This window comes from Malaclemys terrapin, chromosome 10 (genome assembly GCF_027887155.1).
Source record: "Malaclemys terrapin pileata isolate rMalTer1 chromosome 10, rMalTer1.hap1, whole genome shotgun sequence".
NCBI lineage: Eukaryota > Metazoa > Chordata > Testudines > Emydidae > Malaclemys > Malaclemys terrapin.
This window is the reverse complement of record NC_071514.1, coordinates 23,387,906-23,412,025: the sequence shown is the minus strand read 5'-3', so window position 1 is coordinate 23,412,025 and position 24,120 is coordinate 23,387,906. Positions and strand designations below refer to the sequence as shown.

At 43.1% G+C, this 24,120-nt stretch overlaps 1 protein-coding gene across 1 annotated transcript; it reads left to right on the top strand.

Moving 5' to 3' along the window:
• Positions 1–2,976: 2,976 nt before the first annotated feature.
• On the top strand, positions 2,977–22,899 carry ARPP19 (cAMP regulated phosphoprotein 19). Its single transcript, XM_054041047.1, has 3 exons — positions 2,977–3,243; positions 11,231–11,353; positions 18,889–22,899. Exons 1-3 carry the CDS (start codon positions 3,199–3,201, stop codon positions 19,057–19,059), a joined length of 339 nt encoding a protein of 112 aa, XP_053897022.1. The 5' UTR covers positions 2,977–3,198; the 3' UTR covers positions 19,060–22,899.
• The last annotated feature ends 1,221 nt before the right edge of the window (positions 22,900–24,120 follow it).

Here is a 24,120-nt window from a genome sequence, read left to right as displayed (position 1 = left end):
CAGAGAAGGCAATGGGATTTGTTACAGAGATTGGTTCATGGGTTAGTGTTTCTGTGGTTGAAACTGCAAGAGGATTTTAAAGGTGAACTGCAAAGGGAAACAAATTGGGCTTATGCTCTTACGATGAAGGCTTTGGTATCATTTTACATTGTTTTTACATCAAAAATTCTGTTACTCTCTAGCTTGAACATTCTGCTAATTTGACAGAACTGTGAAATTATTACTTCAAGAACGAAGACAATGAAAGGAAAGACGGAACAGACATTTTAGTCAGATTATTAAAGTCTTTCTTTCTCCAGAACATTGTAAGACACATCCAGAGGCCTCCCAGCAAAAATGGGAATGACCAAATCTGAGATGCCTGGTTTTTTGATGGTAAAAAAACAAGCAGAACAAAAACTTAACCACCAAACATCACAAACCTTCCAGGCCTTCTTTAAAATGCCATACCTCACAGACTGATGATAATCCCAACTGTAGCGGGCATGTCCATTCTCCCATCAAGCCAGTGTGGCTAGAGGGTGGAAGACCCATACCATCTAAGCTCCAAAAAGCTCAGAACTTACTTTTATTTCGGGAAATATAAATTCGTTTTCCAGAAAGCAGATTCACTGTCAAAGGCATTACGTTAATGCTTACAGAGGCCTGGCTACCTCTGGCTATTGCTAATGAGCTATAAAGCTTTTCACTTGTAAGTTTCCAGTTTGTATCCTACCCAGCTCAGCAGGGATTAAAAATTGATCCTCCTATCTAACACATTTGATACCTCCTTTATGAGAGGATGGGTTTGGTTAGTCTCAGTTCCAGCTCCCACATCACAAATTCATCACTGCACTGTGGGCCTGTTCTTACTCTTACTTTAATTACAGTGCCCAGCACAATATAGCTCTGATCTTAGTTGGGTCCTTCAGCAAGACCTCTTATCCTAGCAGTCAAAATAGCCATGCTCACTATAAATTTGTCAGAGTTGGCAAGGGAAGTTGGGGGAAAACACCAAAAAGATGACAATCTTTTAAAAATCTCACTATTTTAATAAAAGTGCTTTCAGCCTCAGTTTTCTCCCACTCTCAAGATGTATGCAATGCTCTCTGTGCCATATCACACAAACATCTTAGCTCACTCCATGTGCTCTATCCTGATAACTAGCACATCTGGTGGCACCTTAAAGACTTACAGATTTATTTGGGCATAAGCTTTTGTGGGTAAAAACCTCACTTCTTCAGATGCATCCCACGAAAGCTTATGCCCAAATAAATCTGTTAGTCTTTAAGTTGCCACCAGACTCCTTGTTGTTTTTGTAGATACAGACTAACACGGCTACCCCCTGATACTTAACTAGCACATCTGTTAGCAGAAATTCAAATACACCAATAATCGGCCATGGTCTGTGGAAAGTATATGTGTTTACAATATAATCAGTGTAACAGCAGCATTTACTGTGGTGGTCTCTCTCTGGTAGTCCATCCTCATTTTTAGAACAAGGGTGTGACCTGTAGAAATTGAACCACACCAATTAACCTGAGCAGAGGCCTCCTCTCATGCTGAGAGCTGTTGTCACTGCAGGCAAAGTGCTAGGATTAGGGTGAACTAGGGTTACCATACTTAACAAATAAAAAAAGAGGACCTTCCATGGGGTCCTGGCCCCGCCCATTTCCCACTCCCAGACCTGCCCCAACTCCGCCCCTTCCCTGCCCTAACTCCGCCCTCCTCCCTCCCACCCCAGCCACGCGGAAAGGGTTGCCCGAGCGCTACCGGCTTCACGGTTTGCCGGGCAGCCCCCAGACCCTGTGCCCCTGGCTGGCGCTTCCCCAGCGCAGCTGGAGCCCGGGAGGGGAAGCGCCCAGCCGGGGGCACAGGGTCTGGAGGCTGCCCGGCAAACCGTGAAGCCAGTAGCGCTACCGGCTTCGGGTAGCCCCCATGCCTCCGGACCCTGCGCTGCCGGAGCCCGGGAGGGGAAGTGCCCGGCCGGCGGCTGGGGTCCGGAGGCAAGGGGGCTGCCTGAAGCCCATAGCGCTCGGGCAGCTCGGCTCTTAAACAGAGCTGAAGAGTCAGGGGAGGAGCAGAGCTGCCATGGGAGGGGAAGTGCCTGGCCGGCATTTTCCCGGACACGTTCGGCTTTTTGGCAATTCCTCCCGGACGGGGGTTTGAGTGCCGAAAAGCCGGACATGTCCGGGAAAAAAAGGACATATGGTAACCCTAGGGTGAACATACATCACATTTTGGCCAAAACACTCCCATTTTTAACCTGTCCTGGCTGTCCTGACTTTTTTGGCAAAAGTGGGGGACAGGCAGGGCTCGGGGAACAGCAATACCAGCCACGTTGGTGGGGGAGTGGGAGAGGCAGGGCTCAGATGAGGGGCAATACCAGCCCCACAGGGGACCAGGCAGAGCTTCAATGAAAGCCCTGTGTGTGAGGGCGGCAGGGCTCGGGCCAGCAACTTGGGTTAGCCCCATGTGCGGTGGAGGGGGTGAGGGGGTAGGGCTTGGGCACGCAGTAGGGTTCCTGACCAATGGGAGCTGCAGAACTGGCATTCCGAGCTTCCCTGGATGCCCATGTGCCTAGAGGCCTTTAGTTCCAGGCCCCCACTGCGCTACCGACCGGACTTTTAACAGCCGGGTCAGTAGTGCCGACCGGAGCCACCAAGGTCCCTTTTCAACCGGGCGTTCCAGTCGAAACCCAGATGCCTGGCAACCTTAGCAAGTGGCTTGGGCCAGCCCCATGCAGTGTCCCATTTTCCCTTTGGGAAATATGATCACCCTAGCTAGTATGCCGTTTTAATATAGGTCCACCTTGCTCTCTCCTCTTGAAATGGAATAATCAGGGAGTAGTAGCCACCCTAAAGATTAGACTAGGCCAAGACAAAACACTATACTACAACTCCCACTATACATCTGCAGAGGGGGACGGATATGACGTTAAAAGGCGGAAGTCGAGGTAGAGAGATGCGGAAGTTGGAAAGTTCTTTTCTGCTTATTCGCTCTCTGTTGCCGCGGGATTGAGCAGCGGGTTGGCTGAGTTGCTGGGGAGAGTGAGAGCGGAGGAAGTCTGATCCCGCCGGCTCGCCGTCGTAAGCGTGGCGGCCATCTTGTGCGGGAGGCGATCGGTGCGCGGTCCGGTGGTGGTAGCGAAGGACGGAGGCGGCTGTGCTTTCCCACTTCCTGCCGTCGCCTTCTCTAGCAGCTGCTGCTGGGGGTGCTATGTCCGCCGAGAGCCCGGAGCCCGCCTCGGCAGAGGAGCAGAAGGTGGGCGGCCGGGTCGTGCCTCCTCAGGGCACGTGGGGGAGGGCGGCCACTCTCTCCGGAGCTGTGTCGGTTCCGGCCGCCCTCGGGGCCCGGCGCCGGGTCAGCTGCGTCTCGGCTGGCTCAGCAGCGTGCTTCGTCTGTGGCGGCTGACGCTCCCCTTTCCCGGCCTGCGGGGGCCGCTGATTCTATCGGGGCGCGGTGCCCCGGGCCTGAGCTGCCCTTCGGCTCTGCCCGCGCGGAGGCCCCGCTTTGCTCCTGGCCAGGGACTGAGGGGAGCCCCCTAAGCGCGCTGGCCGCTGCCGCGCAGCAGGCCGGGTTCCTTGCGGGACGGGGATTGTCTCAGTGTGGCGCATTGCCACCGCCGAGCCTGGCTGGGGAGGCGCCCCGGGAGCGGGTGTACGCGAGCTCGCAGCTCGGTGGCTGCTTCCCCGCAGGAAGGGTGGAGTGGCGCGCGGCCCCCTGCCCCGGCTCCTGCATTGAAAAGCTGCGGCCCATTGCAGGATCAGGGAGCTTGTACCCGTGCTGAGCTCTGTGTCCCGGGGGGTGTTGCTGGCTACGGGCAGTTGGGATGCGTGACTGTAAGCGGGGCAGGGTGGTTGCAGGCCCCCGGCTCCATAGCTTAAACATGGCTGAGAGGTGAAAAACGCTAAGATTTTGACCCTTGCACATTGTTTCACAAGGAGGACTTTAATTCTTCTGACCAATAAACTAGTAATATGCCTTGGGCTGCAGGGAATGATCACTTTCCCTCTCCTCATTACTTCCAGGGCCTTTCTCTCTTCCCCCAACTAGTCTCTGTAGTCGTCTATGTTCTAGGGGTCCAAGGTCTTCATGTGCAGCCTTGGTGTAGGAAACTATCCACCATTTTACCAGCATCCCAATTTTTGGTATTTTACCAACATCAAAAACAAAACTGCTGTACCATACTTATGACCTGTCATCATTGAAAATGGCCATTTTAAAAGAAATCATTGGCCAACTTTAAAACATTACTTCTGTTACTTATAGCATCTTGGAGTTTGAAAACTGGAATCTAGCTTCCCTAGCTTTATGCTGTCTTCGCTTTTTTTTTTTCCCCCTTGATTTGGACTACAAAAAGGTCTCTCTTATTTTTAGGCTTGTATTACTGATATATGGTCTTGTGTTGCAAACATTACCTGGTTTTTTTTTTTTTTTTTTTGTCTTCCTAATTGGACTTAAGTTATGAAATCACTTCTGTTGTGCTGAAGTGCTGTAACTTTTTACCTCAAACAGTCTAAATTTAGGTGATAACCTTTAAGAGAGCAAATATATGTCTACATTAGCACTTTTGTTGGTATAACTTACTTCGCTTAGGGGTGTGAAAAAAGCACACCCCTGAGCAACATTAGTTACACTGACAGACGTGTCAGTGTGGACATCCCTATGTCAGCAGGGAACGTTCTCCCACCAGCATAGCTACTACTGCTCATTGGGGGTGGTTTAATTATGCCAATGGGAAAGCTCTCTCTCATTGGCATAGAGCAGCTACATGGAAGACCTTTCAGTGGCCACAGCTGCATGGGTACAGCTTTGCCATTGTAAGCTCTCGAGTGTAGACATGGCCTAAAGCTGTGCCGTCATCCACCTATTTTCTTGTCTGACCTGAACTAGCTGTACAGGTAGAAATGGTTTGGGGCTAATGTTGGCTGATTGAAATGTCTTAATGAAGACCTTACTAGTTCAAACTTCCTAAAACAAGTACAATTTTCTGTGTTCAATAGCTTAATGTTATTAAGGTTGGAAAATGTTTGTGGAAAAACTATTGACGGGACAGTGTTGCTATCCAAAATGTAGTAAAACACATATTTCGGACTATGCATCGCTATCAGAATAGCTCTGTATATGTGAGTATTCTTAATACTAAATTATGCAATGATATAGCTTATATTATTTCTTTTTTAGAGTTCTAGTTCAAGCAATTGATACAGGCTGAAAACTTTATGATATTAACCAAATATCAATATGAAGTCTTCAAAGTTTAAATACTTAATGGAATTTTTTTTTTTTTAAACCAAACACTGGATCACTGTTCTGGTGCTGTAGTTCCACTATGAAATTGATTTGAAACTAGATTGGGTCTGTTTAACAGTCCAAGTCAAAGAAATTTAAAAGAACGAACTTTGAATTATAAAAATTGAACTCGAATTTTATTTGCATCCTGTTAGGATGTTGTATGTAATTGTTACAAAGTTGTATTCATGGAATTAAAAACATTTAATAAACTGCATACTAGATTTTATTGACTGGTAGTTTAATTGGTGCATCCTCAAGTTGTTTCATTTGGAAGGTGGGAACATCTTGCCCTGTCCTCTTCCCATTGTCAACTAATGGTAAATTAACAACTTTTTCAGGGTTACTTGCTTTAAAATCTGTGTGTATTGTCACATCTTTGATGTTCAGTCTCTCACTGGTTTTATGTGCCAAGAACAAACGCAGGAACCCTGTGACAAGACAGGAAAGCAGTTTGCACAGTCACAACCAGTATTTCCACAGGGCAAATCAAATGCTGTCTTTTGTAACAGGAAATGAGAAATATTGCTTGAAAGATTTAGCAACGTTTTGCCTGGGAAAATGTCACTGTTCTAATACAATAACATTTTGATAATCCAGTCTAGAACTAGTACTGTATCTCTGTATCACTTACTAAAGTTATGCACCCAGAGAAAAAAATCCTACAAAGCTCTGGAAGCACAGAAATAAATCCTGATTCAGTAACCACTTAGAACTGAAACTCGGACAACTCTTTAGATTATAAACTTTTTATTTTGCAACATTGTCTTCTGTGAAAATCTGACTTTCAAATAACTCTTGTATTTAGATATAGCCTGATAATGAATCTGGACTGGGCAGGGGTTGTTAAATCATCAGAAGTTTTTTCTAGTTGAAAGAGTTAGGTTTTAGAAACCTTTACTGTATGCTTGTTAGAATAGAGGAATAAAAAATGTTAAATAAGGGCTGAAAATAAATTGAAACTTCAGATACAGCCAGACCAGTTTCTTGTATTTGGTGTAAAATTTGCGGGGGGAGGGAAGGGGAGTTCCCTATCACAAAATACCTGTCATGTGCCAAAGAATGATAATGGGCTTTGTCAGTTCATTTTGTCTAGCCTCAGAGCTTCATATGTCCAAGAAGCCTCTCCTGAGAAGCTGTAGTTTACTCCTGTTTGAATATCTGCTTTTGCCACAGCAGTTTATCTTGGATTCAATTTATTGATCTTCAGAGCCTTATTTTTGTAAAATCTCCCTTTGGAGCACTCTCCTTGATGTTTTTTCTGGTATTCCCATTGAGCAGACTATAGTTTGAGAAGAACTGATAGTCAGTTCTTTGAGTCATATAATTTATTAGAAGAAACTGTACAGCTACATATTTAGATTTTTTTTTTTTTTGGCCTGGTAGGGGACGTTCTCCCTATGCATTCTCATCTGTGCTCCAAATTTTCATTGTCTGAGGCCGTGTCTACACTATAGAGAAAAGTCTATCTAAGCTACGTCGACTTGAGTTATGCTATTCATGTAACTCAAATTGCGTAGCTTAGATCTACTTACCGCTGGGTCCTCAATACGCGATGTTGACAGGAGATGCTCTCTTGTCAACTCCCTTTACTCTTCTCAATCTGGTGGAGTACAGGAGTCGACGGGAGAGCGATCTGTGGTTGATTTAGCAGGACTTCACTAGACCTGCTAAATCGACCACCGGTGCATCACTCATCGATTCCCTGGGTAAGTGTAGACAAGCCCTCACAATGCATTGCATGTCAGCCATCCTGGTTTATCCTACATAATGAAGAGTTGTAGAATTAATTCCTTTAGAGGGTTTGCATGCTTCCTTACGGCTGCCTAGTATAGAAATGTGTCAGTTGTACATGGCCTTCCCCCAAATAAGTTGTCAAAGATCTGTCTGGATTTTGCTTTTTGTAACGTGTCTAGAGAATGTATCCTTTTCTAGAATTCACTAATGCCATTGATTTATGGGTTTCCACTGTTCTAATCAGTAATAGACAACCACATTCTGCCTCCTGTTCAGGTATTAATACAGTTAATTAGTTTTGCTACAATAGCATAAATGCAAATTCTATAGGATTTTTGACTTCATAGTAATATGCTAGCTTGTCAACATGTAAACTAACACAAGCTGAATTTCCTTTAAGAGACAGCAAGACAGTGTATTTATGTAAGATGTTGGATGTTGGGCCTCATTTATTAATGCCACTGTATGGAGATATTTGTGTGCATATTGTCTTAAATGTCATATTTGTCTTAAATGTTCTGTCTTTTCTGGCTCTAAGTTGAGTAAAGGTGCTGTGTGAGGGGGCACATTTACCAAACATCAACAATCTATAGCTACAATAACCAGGACTCACAAGCTATTAGCTGTCAGAACTTGCATGGAAGACTTCCTGGGAAAACGCATGGTTTTGTATACAGTGATGGTATTGTGTTCAGTTGGGTATCTCACTTCTGTCTGTCCACTCACACTCTCTCTCTGATAGAAGGCACTTGTCATGCTGTCTGGAGTGGCTCACAACTGTTAGTTCCAGTCTTAGGTCGGACTGTCAGAAAACAGCGCAGGCACTCCAACCTGGTATATTCTATAATTAGATTTTACCAAGCCAGTAACAAATGTGAACTCCTGAATCACTATATCAGTATTACCAGGGCGTCCCCTTAGCCTCTCCAGCCCATCTTGCCACCCAGACAAACTGAACTTTGAGATAATGGTTTCACAAACCAAAAATCACACCACCCAGTCCCAAACGACGAGTCGCTTGCCCCCAGATCAGTTCGTACTCTGGATCTCACACCAAAGACAATACTGTCAGCCAGTTCTCTAATAAACTAACTAAAGGTTTATTAGCTAAGGAAAAAGAAATGAGTTTTTGAGAGGTTAAAGCAGGTAAAATACATTAACCTGTGAGTCAAAGTTTGTAAATCCAAAATGATAGCAGAGATGTAGTAATCTGCCAGTGCCCCAAAGTCTTTTCAGGGCTACCCAGAATAACTCTAGGGATCTCCATCTTTTTGTTCAGTTGTTCTACCCTGTTAGAATCTAAACAGTCCAGAGATTGAGGATCTTCCTTTGAATCAGTACTTATAGCTTCTTCTCCGTACAACAATTTGATAATTGTTTTTACTCACATAATGGCCAATTGCTTTGAATTAGCATTTCCACTTACAGGAATATTACTCTTGGGAGAATTCTGTGCCAAAAAAAAAAAAATTTTTTTTTATTTGTCAAAAATAATACTACATAATCATATCCGTTTCAATTATTTTCGTAATTTATTTCAAAATACCTTTCAGCAAGTATGTCTGTGACAATACAGACACACAAAGAATTTCCCCAGGAGTAGAGAGTTAAGAAAACCCCGTGACAACCAGTTCCTGTTTCTCTCCCTCCTCCCCCCCACCCCCTGCCGAGCCCAGCTGGGAGGCCAGACAGCCACAACCCCTACCCCCAGAGACCAGCTGTGGGGCCCTCTTGGCCCAGATACCCGCAACCCCTTCACACGTCCCCTAGAGCCCAGCCGGAGAGCCCCCCCCCCTTGCTCAGACACCCACCCACTCCCCCAGAGCCCAGCTGCAGGGCCCCCCTTACCCACACACACAGATCTCAGCTGCGGGCTCCCTCCAGCCCAGACACCCACCCCAAACCCCTCAGAGCCCAGGGATCCAGAGGGAGAAACAGCCTGATGCTCAGTCCCAGGCTTGTGGGGAGTTTCCTGTGCACCACGACCTCCTTCCCTCTGGGCATGCTGGGAACTGCAGCTGCTGGGAACCCTGTAGGTCCAGCCGTAGCTGTCTCTTCTATGTGTGAAGTGGGCTCTGCCAAGTCAAGTGGTCCCTAGTGGTGGCCAGCAGCACTACAGCCCATTTCTGTGGGGGGGGAAAGGAAATTCTGCGCACACATTAATTTCTGCAAAATTTTGCAGTGCGCAGTGGTGCAGAATTCCCCCAGGAGTAGGATATGCATAATGTGAATGCCTGCTATTACATTATAATAGGAATAGATAAATGAAAACAATACAAATAACATTCCATTAGTTTTCATGAAGTTCTAACACCTGAATATACTTCATTAACACATAATTTGATCTAGGGTTATTTAATGACCAGGCATGTATAATGTAAATGTAATGTAATAGTAAGCAACAGGATATAGATAGGCGAAAACAATACAATTAACATCTCCTTTGATCTCTGTTAACTCACAAGTGAATTTCCTTGAATATATACTACTACATTTAAATCCTTCTCTGGCCTGAGCTGATCTGTCAGCGTCACAGTACTGTTATTGGAAGTAATCTTTGTATGTGAAAAGATATCTTAATTAGTACAACCTCTAAATGAGATACCATTTACTGTTAAATGCAACTTTGTGGGACTGTTAAAACTAGACAAAACAAAAAAATGTACTGGAGGGTACAACATTGCCTTGGCAGAGAGGTGGGTTAGATAGACTTGATAGGTCTTTCATATCTATTTACCAACTGGCTGCTTTCTTGTTCATTAATGTATTGAAATAGACTGGTTCAAGTGCTCCTGCATGGTGTGCCTATGCTGTCATTGAATTTTCTGTGAAGATTCCAAAGTCCTTTCTCACAAGATCCTGCAAATTCGGAGTCCATCAGTATGTGAGGAAGTTCAGTCTTTTTGCACAATCTTAACAAACTGAATTGAATGTAATTGTGTAATCTAGTTCTCCAGTATATTTAAGTTGGGAGTGTCTCACAATTCTCCACTGTTGAGTTGTCTGGACAGAAAAATATTTCATGTGATAAATCCTCAGGCTTTCCAAAGAGGTAACAAGGGGAAGGATGATACCAGGGAGAGGCGTTAATTATGGTAACATTCAAAGATGAGCTGGATGCAGTTGGGTGACAATCTCAATGAGAGTTCTCCTCCCTTTACTTGTCCAAAAGTCTTGCCGTGTCTTCATTTTCACAAGAGGAGCATTTAGCCAGCCTTACAGATTAAAAGCAGCAGCAACCAGCCTAAATCAAAAGGGCCTCCCCAAAAACTTGCCATGGTTGAGTAGCAGAAGTAGTCTAAGCTTGGCCTCTGCATTGGAAAGTAATATCAACATAACAGTATTGAATAGAAGAAAATACTTGTTTCTGAAAATGGTCTGGTAATGTTTTCCTGCTTATGGAAGATATGCACGTGCTCTTTCATATACACATACAGTACGAGCAAATAACCAAAGTAGAGGGTGATGTTGAAAAACAAGAGGCCATAAATTCTTGTCTGTAGAGTAGAGATCTTTAAAATGTTGAATCATTTGAGCTGTGGTATGCATCAGTCTGTTCCATCGGTGCGATGGACATTACTCAATCTTAAACTTGTACTGTATCAGCCTGTTGAAATCTGTTAGAATGTATATCAAACTACTTATAGATTCATTAGAGTTCCATAAAAGGCTAGTATCTACAATGGCAGGTTAAGGTTTCAGAGCTGTACTATTCTGATATTTGTATGCAGTGTGGGGTGATGCTAATACTCCATAGCTATAGTACAGTCATGAAAGAGGAGTCTCATCACAAACTAACATCTACACAGATCTTTTCTTGTGCAGCGTTAAGTAGGATGCAGCAGGGATACGTGGAAAAAGTCCCACTGGCACTTATATAGACTTCAAAAGTTTTTGTACCACCAATTTTGGATTGAGAAATTAAGCTTGCTCTATGAAATTGAATATATTGGCTGATACAGTGTTATCAGCTATTTGTAAAATTGGAGTCCTGCGAGATGTATTTAATTTATATTGTATATTTAATGATGGAAGGGGGACACTATCGTTGCTGCGATCACGCTCTTGGAAAAATGCTGAACAGTGTCTAGTCAAATCCCCTCTAATAGTTTGTGGCATCAGATGGCTAACATGGATCAGTGTGCTATTGAATTACTTAGTGGGGGAGTTCTGACATAGGTATTTATAGAAATAATTTTTTTAATTGCATATGTTTCAGGAAATGGAAGATAAGGTGATCAGTCCAGAAAAAGTTGAAGAAGCAAAATTGAAAGCAAGATATCCTCATCTAGGCCAAAAGCCTGGGGGTTCAGATTTCTTGAGGAAGAGGCTTCAGAAAGGAGTGAGTTCTGTTTTATAAATTGATTGATACAAGCACATAGCATGGAAAAGTAAATGTAGAATGGTTATTGCTGTGACTCCCCCCGCCCCACCATACTTATGCAGATAACGCATACATGCTGCAAAGGTTTTTTGTTGAGCCAGAGAGTAATGCTCTGTACTCTTACCCTAGACTAAAGCCATGCAGTGTTCAAAATCTTTTAATGTTATTTTTTGAAGTCAGTAACTTTTTACACTATAGCAGTGTAACCGTGCCTAAGTCGGTCACAAATGAGGATGCCAAATTTAGGACGAACTGCTGAGAAAATAGGGCAGGTACACCCTAAGATTGGTGGCTAATCTCCCATATACCAGACCAGCAACAAAAGTAAACTTCTGTTTCACCACACTGGCTAACAAGAAGTCATAAAAGCAGTTTCCTTGGGCATCCTAGTCCTTGTATTACCACCAAAAACACTGGATTTAGAGATGAGTGGTTCTTTACAACCAGTCTCATCAAATAAAAGGTTCTTCTGATCCCAAAGGACCAGCCACATACCCAGGTCAAAATATAACTCAGATCTTACCCAAAAATCATGCTGATGCCAATCCTTTAGTATCTAAAGGTTTATTTATAGAAAAAGAAAGAAAGGTGAGAGTTAAAATTGGTTAAAGGAATCAAATACATACAGTAATTGCAAAGTTCTTGGTTCAGGCTTGTAGCAGTGATGGAATAAACTGCTGGCTTAAGTCAAGTCTCTGGCTGCTTCCAAATCATGGTAAGGTCCTCAGTCCATTGGTTAGAATGCTCCAATTAGGATAAGTTCATAGTCCAGAGGCTTGGGCAGGAAAGAGGCTGGAGCATGATAGAGGCAAAATGGAGGGGTTTTCAGGGCCTTTTATATCCTCTGCCATATGGAGGGAAACCCATTGTTTCAAAAAAAAAAAAAAAAAAAAAAAACCCACCTCAGCACAGCTAGTGGAAAATTACAGGTAAAAGATGGGAGTTTGGAGTCACATGGGCAAGTCACATGTCCCTGCCCAGTTTCACTCTGTCACTGCAGGAAGCCATTACCTATACTCCGGACAGCATGTTTACAGGACAGTCCACTCAGTGTAGATGGGCATCTCCCATGGTCCATTGTAAGTTAAGTGTCCTTTTGATGGGCCACTCAATTTGAACAGTCCCTCCAAGATGTGTTGGCTAACTCCCTTGTTAATTACCCCAGGAGCAAACGTTTGAAATACAGGTATAGAGCCAATACTCATAACTTCAAATAGAAAAATGATACATGCATAAGCATAACCAGCAACTCATAACCTTTTCATAGACGCCTCACTTGACAACTTTTGTACAAGATTTGTTGCAAATGTATAACAGTGGCTTCAATAATGATTATATCAGTGGTTTTCAAACTGGGTTGTGATCCAGAACTGGGTCACAGAATGGAAGGGACTGGGTCGCAGCAGCTCTGGTCAGCACCACCGACCGGGCCTTTAGAAGTCCTATCGGCAGTGCTGCCCGGCTAAGGCAGGCTAGTCCCTACCTTTTCCGACACCGCGCTGTGCCCCAGAAGCGGCCAGCAGTAGGTCTGGCTCTTAGATGCAGGGGTCACGGGGCACCGGCTCCGCACTACCGTTGGCCAGGATGGTGCCTGCAGGCAAGAGCTGCTTGCATGTCTCCACCTAGGAGCTGGACCTGCTGCTGGCAGATTCCAGGATGCAGCGCGGTCCACGGTGCCAGGACAAGCAGGAAGCCTACCTCTGCACCCCGGCTGTGCCGCTGACCGGGAGCTGCTGGAGGTAACCCCGCACCCCAAACCCCTCATCCCAGACCCCAGCCCAGAGCCCTGATCCCCTCCCGCACCCCACCCCCCTGCCACAGCCCTGAGCCCCCCAAACCCAGAGCCCCCAGCCCAGAGCCTGCACCCCCAGCCCAGAGCCCCTTCCCGCACAAGGCCCCACCCCACAGCCCTCACCCCCCGCACCCCAACCCTCTGCCCCAGCCTTGAACCCCTCCCACACCCCAAACTGTTCATCCCCAGCTCCGTTGGGTCGCAGTCATCAACAATTTTTCTTCAACTGGGTTGCCAGGAAAAGTTTGAAAACCACTGGTCCTGTTTTAATCAGATAATGTCACAAGCAGTAAAAGCCATGGGAAATGTTTGTTCAAAGATCATGCCCACAAAACAAACACTAACAGTCTGGCACTGTAACTGAATACAGCTTCGATGGCTCATTCAGACTTTTTGAGAAGACTAAATTCAAAAGGTGGCCCCTTAGTACCGTTAGGCAACTTCATAAAATCAACCGTCATTCCATTGCGGTAAACATTTAGGGTCAGAACCCAGTCCCTGCTACAGGTGCTTTGCACTGCTCTTATTCCATCCTTCCTGTTTTAGGATTGCCAAAATTAGTGGCTGCTCTTAAAATATATTCACCCAAATTCTGACTAACTACATGAAGACCATAATGGTTCATTGAAATTTGGGCCAATGTACTGTGGACATCACAGGTATTGTAGTCATAAGTGTATACCCCAGCCTGTAGAGAAGTGCTCTAATGGATAGAGTAGTATGGAATGAGTCAGCACTTTTGTTCTGTTCCAAACTCAGCCAGTGATTTGTTTTTGTTTTTTTACACGGGCAAGTGTCTCATCTATTTTGTGCTTTCATTTACCCATCTGTAAACTGTTCAGTATGTTTGTGTGAAAGGCACTATGTAAAGTGTCCTCTGTGATTAGATGAGCAGTCATGGTATGCCAGGTGTTGTGCAACCTTCTGCAACCCCTGCAAGTACATACACCTTTAGATCTCTAGCATCCTAGCTTTTACTGTTTATTGTGCAGCTCAACTGGGAGGGGCATATGAAAGTGACTTCAAGCCATCTTTAATCCCCCACCTATCAGCCAATGCAAAGTTTTGTTGGCAGTTAATGGCCCCCCAAAATTGGTGGGAGGTAGCAGCTGTGACGTAGTGGGGATTTTCCCTTGTTATGTTGTTTGTGAGCCTGTGAGAGTCTTATTGATTTGCATGAATGCTGTGTGTGCCTCAGTTTCCCTGTATATTGCACCAATGTCTAGGTGGTGGGAATAAGAGTGTGTGACTTTTGTGGGGGCTGCTCTAGCTGCCTGCACGGATGCCATGACCGCCCCTTCGGAACCTGAGACCCAGGAGGGGGATGCGACCAGATGACTCTTGGCCTGGGAAGCGAGACAAAGGCTGGAGGAGGAGCAACGGGCAGGGCAGGGGTCAGGCAGCTGGAAACGAGTCAGTCTCCGCTGGCTTGGGCCACAGGGGGAGGGCCAGAGCCCTGGGTCTGGGCTCCCTTCCCCCACAAGATGGACTTGGCTGAAAGTCACTGATTTCTGTGCTAACAAGTTCTGTCCTATGCTGTGTTCCTGTCGACTAATAAACCTTCTGTTTTACCGGCTGGCGGAGAGTCACGTTTGACTGCGTAGTTAGGGTGCAGGGCCCTCTGGCTTCCCCAGGAGGCCTGCCCGGGCGGACTCACTGCAGGAAGTGCACAGTGTGGAAGGGGATGCTGAATGCTCTGAGGTCAGACCCAGGAAGGTTTAAGCTGTGTAAGCTTCTTGCCCTGGAGACCGTATGCTCAGAGAGAGGACACATGCTCCCCCCAGAGTCCTGGCTGGCTTCGTCTGGAGTAGTTCCAGAGCATCGCCCTGGTGACTCTGTGACAGCTACTTCCTGAATGTCCTTTTTTCCTGTACCCTGAGTCCTTTGCCACATGAGTGGAATTCTCAGGTAGCAGTTAAGATCGCTTTTTGGTGCTTTGCTGTTGGAGCAGCACAGATCAGCCAGAGTAGGGTCAGGATCTTGCCCAGTAGATGAAGCCAGTATAAATGAGGCTGAATTGGGAACGGTTAACCACATTATTATAGTTCATCTGTGCAATCCATAGATGTAAGGTAAGTGCACAGAGGTGTGTTCCTGGATTATCCTCACAGAATCTGAATTGTTGGGGTTTTTGTATGATTGTTAGAGTACAATTAACATGTTCATTCAATTATTACACTCAGAGAAAACATTTGTTTTTAAACAGAATATCTAAATATGTGCTCATGTATCTCTTGAACTAATCACTGCGGTTAAATATAATGTTGCAGTATGAAGGAAGTTATGGTCGATATGCTTTTGCTGGTTATAGTTTATTTCACTTAGGGAACTGGTATATGTTGGACTGGCAAAAAGGCTGCACTAGGAGGGTTTTCCAGTTAACTTCAAAGTGTAGACCTGGCCTAAGACTCGGGGAAAACACAGATTTGGTGACTGTAATGCATTGGCAATCCAAGGTCGGGATGCAAATTCCAGAGCCCCCTGTCACCAGCCCTTCCCAGTTAATTCAGGGGCTGTTAGCTCAGGCACTGTATATTGCAGCTGCTATCAGACTTAATGGAGAGGCAGTCAGGGCTCAAGCCGTTCAGGGCTTCACAGTTGAAAACAGTACCTTAAACTTCTCCTAGAAATGAATTAGTAGTTAATACAGAACACTGAGAATGGGTGTAATGTGTTCTCTGTATTAAACACTTAACTAGTGAGTTACATGTTCTACAGTATTTAACTTCCAACTGACTTGAATTTATAAACCTATAAATAGGGTAATCCGTTCCAGAGGTGATATGGATTATAGAGGAATACTTTCTCCATTACAAGAAGCTTAATTTTAAGTCTGATTTTTGGCCTCCTTGTATAACCTAAAAATAGTCACATAAGCCTCAAAACTCGCAAATCTGGGGCTGAAGTAGAGAATCTCCTTTACAATATATGCCGTGAATGGGACAGCAGGTTCCTGAATTATGTCTTGACACTTTGCATCAAAAAATAAAGCCAGAAAAAGATGAAAAGTTTAGTTTACTAAACACCATTAGCTGAGACCTAGTGGGTAGCAGTAAAATTTGGTTTGCTTGCTCCAGCCACTATAAAATTAGGTCTCAAATTGTGGTTTAAATATCAAAGTTGTAAATCTCTAGCTTTTTCTTTGCAGAGTCTTCAAAATGTAACCGGACTGAGAAAAGGGGTTGACATTGCAGATTCTCTCCACTCCCAGCTGTCTGTTTTATAAGTAAAACAAAGACCATCCTTATACAGCCAATGAATATTTGGGAAGAACAGTCTTGTAATGTATTGACACTTCTGGTAGACTTGAACCATCTACATGTCTCACTTTTAAAGGGACACTAACAACTTAAATCACACTTCTGAATTTTAATTGTCAGATTTGTTTTATTTACTGTTTTATTTTACTGGCTTTTTTTTCAATATTCTCTGCATTAGTGTTCTGTGTATAGCGGGTTTCACTTTATAATCACTTCTTTGTTCACTCGTTCTTTTAATATGCAGCGTGGAAAGACACTTAAATTGAATTGTCTTTGGAAATAAAGCAAATTTTTGTTAGTAATTAGATTTTGGAGGATGGGGCACATGTTTACATTTCCATAGTCCTTGTTAGCCCATTGATACAGAGGGCTAAAATATGGCATTGCATATTATGACTTCTGTTCATGTGGCACAGTGGATCAGTTTTGAAGCAATTGTTTCTACAGTCTGCCAAAAGTCTTCAGGAGGCAGTTTTCTTCTATGTCCATTTTGCTTCCTCTCTGACACCACTTTCGTTTGGCCAAAAACAAAGAACACCGCCCCTTCCATAAACCTAGTAAACTCTACACTGTCCTTTTCTGTTACAGAAATGTAAGAGCGAAAACTAGTATTATGGGGGGGATCACAAAGACACTTAGGGCTAGATTTACAAAGGGATTTAGGTGCCCTAGTGGCATTTACAACCCTGAGTTAGATGCTTGGACTCCCTACAATGGATGGGGAGAGTTAGGTGTCTAAGAATGGGACTAGCGCAAATCACCACACTGAGTGGGGAGCTGCCTAAACCGGCCAATAGGAAATGCCAATGCCTAAGTTCCATTCCTCAACGAGGGTTAGGTGCGCAAGTCTGGGCTGGAGGGGGGCAGCCAGCTCCACTTGGGATGTGCAGCCATCCTCGAGTTAGATACTGAAGCTGCTGTGTGTGGTGGGTTTTTTGTGTGTGTAAGAAATGCAGTAGCAAGAGGCAGCATCCTTGTTATCACCTTTTGGTTAGGGCATGTGGGAGACCTGGGCTCAATTTCCTCCGCTGCCTGACATGGAGAAGGGATTTGAACTTGGGTCTCTTACTTCTCAGGTGAGTGCCCTGACCATGGGATATTCTGGTGTGGGGGTGACTCAGTGTCCTATATATATAATACACGCACAGACACACACTCAATAGCTTTTTTGTTTTGTTTTTTGTTTTTCCTAAGACTATAAATAAGGCCACGATTTAATCATGGCACTCACGGATTCTGTGATTGTTACGAGACCTCTGTGACTTCTTCCACTTCAGCTGTCAGTGGCTGAAGCCGGGGCTGGAGGTGGGATTGTGCTCCCCTGCCCTGCAGCTGGGGCTGGAACCCAGCCCATGGGCTCCCCTGCCTTGCAGCTGGGGCTGGAGCCAGGGCCATGTGCTCCTGCCCCGCGGCTTCCCAGAGCTGTCTCTCTCTCCTCCCCCTGTCCCTCCATGGCTGTGCCGGGGCTGTGTGTCTGTGGCTGGGGTTAGAGCGGGGACTGTGTGCCCCTGCCCCCCCAGCTGCAGCCCGCCTCCAGAGCCAGGGCTTCATGCCTCCCCTGTGGCTGCAGCCGCTGGAGGCAGGACTGTGTCCCCCCCCTTTCCCCTCCTCCCCATGGGGGTGGGGCTCAGCCTGTCAGTCCCCCCCATGGAACTCCAGCTGTCATTCCTCCCTCCTACCTAGCTCTGTCCCCTGGTTATTTTTAGTAAAATCACAGACAAGTCACCGGCTCCCATGAATTTTTGTTTGTTGCCCGTGTATCTATCTGTGACTTCTACTAAAAATAACCGTGACAGAATCTTAACTTTAACCATGGTACATGCAGCTCAGGAAGGATTTTCTGTGTATGTGTCCGTAACTAATTTAGCTGTATAATGTGAAGTCTAGTTAAATATGCTGGGTGCGCTTTTTTTTTTTTTTTTAAAGGGGAACACAGCTCTGGGATTCCTGGAGTAGACTCTCTATTCTTTGGACTTTCTAAGATAGTTTGGTTGTCAAGGCACATGATTCTGAGTTATGGAGTTCACTTAGCGCACCATGCTTTTCAGGCCCTGGGTTGAAGTCCTTGAGAGTGAATGAAGCCGCCTGTTCTTTTGAAAACTATGGTCAGTAGCAAAGTGTGCAACAGGACAGACCTATGGTTACATGTGCAATCTTAACATCAGCGTTTCTTCACCTGCCATACTTAACTCTGCCGTCTTAATGTTCTCAACATACTGTTTTACTTTGGAGTGTTTAATAAAGCTACTGTGCCCCAAATGGGGTAGAAAATAGTTTTGTTTTTTAACTCTTCATTCTTCTCCTTTCTAAGAGCACTGCTTTAATCTTCCCACTCAGTTACCTATTTCTGAAGTTTGAAATGGGCTTTGGTTCAATAACTGATGTAATTTCATTCATGTATTGGATAAACTTTTCAATTCTTAAATATTTTTGTCTTCTAGCAAAAATACTTTGATTCTGGGGATTACAACATGGCTAAAGCAAAAATGAAGAACAAGCAACTCCCTACCGCAGCTCCCGACAAGACAGAAGTGACTGGTGATCACATTCCCACTCCACAGGACCTTCCTCAGCGGAAACCATCTCTTGTTGCTAGCAAGCTGGCTGGCTGACTAGAATGGCTGAACTGCATGAATCTTCTCATTCCCATTTTCTCCTGAATAGTTATTCCTCACTTTTTTTTTTTCTTCCCCCTCCCCCTTACACTAAGTCATTGAGACTGACAGCTTTGCAGGTAGTGGTAGCGTGTGCTGCTATTGTAAGGGAGTACTGTTGAGAGTAAAATGTGTAGTACTTGGACTAGTTGAGAACAATGCACTGATAAAAAGGACAGGTTTGGTTAGAGCAATGTAAAGTAATTTACTTGAAAATGTACATATTGCCTATTTCCTAGTGTAGGACTGGTTTCAGCAAGTGACATAGCAAGTTTTACAATTTTTAATGTTTCTGCTTTCCTTATTTCACCTTAATTGCAACATAGTATGTTTGTATTTAAAATAACTACCTGTTGTGTTGCTTTTTCTTCTGTGTTTGATTTCTGTTTTGTTCTCTAAAATAGAGGTTTAGACCACAAGTTGCTAGAAGGTAAAGCATGTCTAAAAACAATACCGGGGCTCTGAATGAATATGTGTATCTGCTCTTGAACTTGAATGGCCTTAAACCTGTTTCAGCTTTAACAATAGACTTTTACTTGGGCAATATTTGCCCATTCTCATGTAACTCTTGTGAACCTAGTGCTTATTTACAACTGCCTGTTGAAGCTGGTATTCTTTTCAGTTCTGTAGTGTAGAACACACTTTTGTTGAAGATGTGAATGAAGTGTGCATGTGCATAGACTGTTGAATTCACTCTTGTGCCATTTTTGTAAATACAATAGTTTTGCACAACCTTTTGCAATTGTCTATTAATTTTACATTTTAAAAAGCAGAATGTGCCAGTTAGAAGCACAAGTGATTCTGTACCTTTGAAAGTCACAGCCTGAAATTCTTTGCTCAGAATCTTGCTGCTGAACGTAACAAACTTGTATACCCAGGATTCATGAAACACTTAATATAGACACTTGATTGAGTTGGTCTTAACCTTATGCTTTTGCAGCTGTATTTTTTGTGTGTGTAACAACCTCCAATGTTCATATATGGTAATCTGAATTATGTACCTATGGGCATTCAAAGGCAGGTGTCCATTCTGTTCAGTATCTTTTAAATCTATAGCCTTTAAAGTTGAAATGCTTTGTGGGATATTTGGAATATAGAGGAAATAAATGTATGAAAACCTGTACTGTTCTTGAGGGGTTCCCCTGATGACAGCATTCAAAACTACTAGGGTTACTAAGAAATTAGACCGGCATTAATGCATTTGGAATATTTAACATTTTTAATTGAAAGGATTTGAAATCTTGTTTTGCTGAACTCTTAAGGTGATGATATAATATATAGACTTATTGATGGGACATCTTAGTTCTTTGTGTTGCACAACAAACCCTAACTGGTTTTGATCAACACCAAGAATAGGAACTTGTATTATGCACTGTGATCTATTGATTAATACAAGATGTGTCTATTGATAGATAATATTGTAGTTTGTCATTTCGGTAAATAAGGATAAATTTCACTTTCTATGTAGACAATGCAGGTCATGTGGGGACCTAAATTGCTAGATACAGCAGGTAAGACTTGGAAGCTACCAAAATATAAATGTAATTACATGATATCGGGAAGCTAACTGAGCCTGGGCACAATATGAATCAGAACTTGCTCTTTTAGCTGGATCAGGTATTAGTTAATGTAGTGCTTGCTCTATAATGCTTCCTAAAAACCAATTAACAACAAGGCTATAAGTTCCTCTTTTGAAAGGAGGAGTTCAGAATTGTTCCTTCCTTCCCCTCCCAAAAAATCACCTCTCTAAGAAGACAAGAGTCTTGGATAGCTTGCTTTTGTCATTCACTTCTTAAAGGAAAACTGCAGCACAATTCCTTTGTGTAAACCCAGCCCCATCACAAGCATTCATAAAAGAATATTCTAATTACAATATGCATTTAAAAAATCTTCTGTATTGTAATCATCCAAAAAAAAAAAAAAGCTTGTGGGGGAAATGACCACTGAAGAAAAATTAGACTAATCTTTCTTCTTTTCAATGCCCCATCCCAAAGACAGACTAAAAGGTCAGAAAACAAACAAGGAAAAACTTAGTTAAGCTTAACTCAGACCTATTTGACCATGCACTATGATCGTTTCCATAGGCACCGAGCACCTGCAGCTCTCATTGACTTCACCCATTTTGAAAATTCTGGTCTCTTCTCATAAAAGATGTAGCGGTAGATATGTTAATTATGCGTAAGGTAGGTTTAGATGATATAAGGGTATCGGTGCAGGTTTAATTTGCATAATCTTGTCAGTTTATTTGACCCTCCCCCATTATGGTCAAAGGAGGACACTCATCCCAGAGAATTTCCAAATCACAAAGAAATCTGTTCCTTCTTACGTGTCTTTTTTTATAGGTCTTTTTGCTACTAATTCATTAAGGATATGCTAATTACAGTCCACTTTTTCCTTATCTTCCATTAAGATTATAACAAATTTGTGAATATTTTTCATGGGAACAGACTAAATAAACAGTAAAATTGATACCCTGTTTCCATAAGTAAAAAGTTAATCTGGGAAAGGAGAACGGTCTTATCAAATCATAAGTGCATACCACAATAGCAAGGAAATATCTAAATATATAGATGTAAACCTCTTTTTATAGATGTCTGTCCTAATGTGAAAATCCTTCCTTATTTTTGTATGTATGACTGAAAGCAAATGAAAAATTAGACCTACTGATAGGATTTAAGATTTGGTCTGAAACAAGATTCTAACAATTGAAAGTGACTCAATGTGCATTGTCGGTGACGCAACACAGTAACTCACCGGGTGAGTTGTCTTGACGTTTAGGGAGGTAAAAATGGCTTAAATTTAACATTCCATTCAGTCAGCTATAATTCACTATTTTGTACCATTGATTAGACACCAAATGCTCCTTGTCCATTCCGTGGCTTGCAGTTCTTAAAGTTGTAACAAATGCCATTATAGATGATCCATGAGAAATATATATTTGAAGTACTGTTTTACTAACCAGGGAATGACTGATTGTGAGCCTTAACCTCTTCTGATAAACCTCAGCAGCAGGCACAGCTAGTTTGATTATATACATTAATGATGAAGCCCAATAATCGCTTCACAGTAGATCAAACTTGACTGCTAATCTACATCTACCTTCATCTTACTCTAGCAAGATAACTAAGCTATCCAAACTAGTGTACATAATGTATAATATGAGTTTTGCCATTTGGTAAATAACCTTTTTCAGAGATCTATCTGCCCTGTAGCCTGGTAGTCCCTTTCCTATCTTGCCTTTAAGGATAGGCAGTGATTAGCTAGTAGTACTCATGTAGGTTTATTATACATTAGCAAGTAGCACCAACATCTTATTCAAAATAGTTGCAAGTGGATTAATTAACAGCTTAGAAGATATGTCCCCAAACCTATAGCACTGAAGGCTTCCCTCATTGTTCATGGTACTGTAGGACCGTGTTTGTGCAAAGGCCCCAGGAGTGCTGTTTTGTTGGACATATTCTTTATACCCACTCAAGAAGTTAAGGTGACAAAATGTCAATTGCTTCTTACAAACATACACGTTGTATAGTATACATAATAAATTGATCTTATTAGTTTTTATTGTGATGTGCAAATTTGTCTTGTCTTTACCATTGTCTCCTAAACCATTTTACATATCTTAATCTTTATGAAAAATTTCTAGAACCCAAATCTTGCTCTTCTGTATCACTAAAAGTATGACTGGGCCTCAGTTTCTAGTATGTTGGACTACAGAACTACCTTAATGTGACCATGTTTATATATCAGCGCTTATTTGTCTAACATAGGCAATTAAAACTTACTGTTTGAAAATTTTAACTCCTTAACAAATGCTTGTTTCGATGCCTTGCATTTTCGAGCGAAGGTGTTTTCTGTGGGAATTAACTTTGCATCTAGAAGACAGCACTGCAATAGATAGTAACCTTACCTCAAAACTTGGCCCTTAGCGCCCAAACTTTGATGTCCAAAGTTTTACTAGTAACTTTAAATAGGAAAAGACCAATCCGGTAAGCTGAAACCATGTTTTAATGTGTCTTCCTTTTGGAATGCTGTCAGAATATTCGCAAAAGGCAGACTGACGTCCATGCACAAGAAATCAACTGACTTAACTGAAAGGTAGTATTTTTTGATTTAGAAGAAAACTGTTTCCTTAAACCAATCTATTTTACTATATGCCTGATAATGCTGTAGCAGATTGCTCTTGATGGCTCGTTGATAGCTCTTTTCTTAACTCCCCCCCCCCCCCCCCAAAAAAAACCTGTTAATATAAACAATCTTCCTCTTTTTAAAGGCATTCAATCTTCAATTTTCACTTACTCCAGAAACCAAGAATATTTTCATATTTAGTCACTCAAATGGTGTGCCTTGATAACTAAGGCAAATACTGACCTTTCATGGTTATATTTGTGGGCTACTGGACATCTCGTGCCAATCACATTCCCACATAAATACAGCCTTTGGTATGAAACCTCTGACGTGTCAGTGAACTGGTCAGAGTGACAAAAGGCAGGGTGCAAGTCTTTCCAGTTGTAAGACTATTTTACAGCAAAATTTTAAAATTCTTCCACTGTACTGCAATTTCACCCCCCTGCTGAAACAGATGTGACTTCATTGCCATTGAAAGTCAGTGCAATCCTCAGGCCCTTTTAGTAGCTAACCAGCGAGAACAGACAGTTTAGACTTCTGCTGTCAGAATACAGATTGCTCTGAAATTGTAAATAATGGCATATCCTGTGAATGTAAATGTTTTAGCCTAATTCCTAAACAACCATATTGCTATGGACAAAGTTTACAGTTTTGTGTACTGATCTTCATTTTTTATGTTCATTTAGATCCTATAGACCAAAATATCTGTGCTAAAGACCCCATCTGCAGCTTTGCTGAAAAGTTCCTATTAAGGAATGCTGGTACTCGTATTGGCAAATTAATCAATAATTAATGCCCAGTAAGTCTGATGGGCATTGCAGCTTTGGAGGTGGTGGGACCAAATACGAATGGAGGCCTTGTATCCAAGACCATAAGTGATGTGAAAACCAAGTT

Coding starts and splice junctions, on each gene's coding strand:
- ARPP19 (XM_054041047.1), top strand. CDS start 3,199: ATGTCCGCCGAGAGCCCGGAGCCCGCCTCGGCAGAGGAGCAGAAG. Junction 3,244..11,230: donor CCTCGGCAGAGGAGCAGAAG/GTGGGCGGCCGG, acceptor CATATGTTTCAG/GAAATGGAAGATAAGGTGAT. Junction 11,354..18,888: donor GGAAGAGGCTTCAGAAAGGA/GTGAGTTCTGTT, acceptor TTTGTCTTCTAG/CAAAAATACTTTGATTCTGG.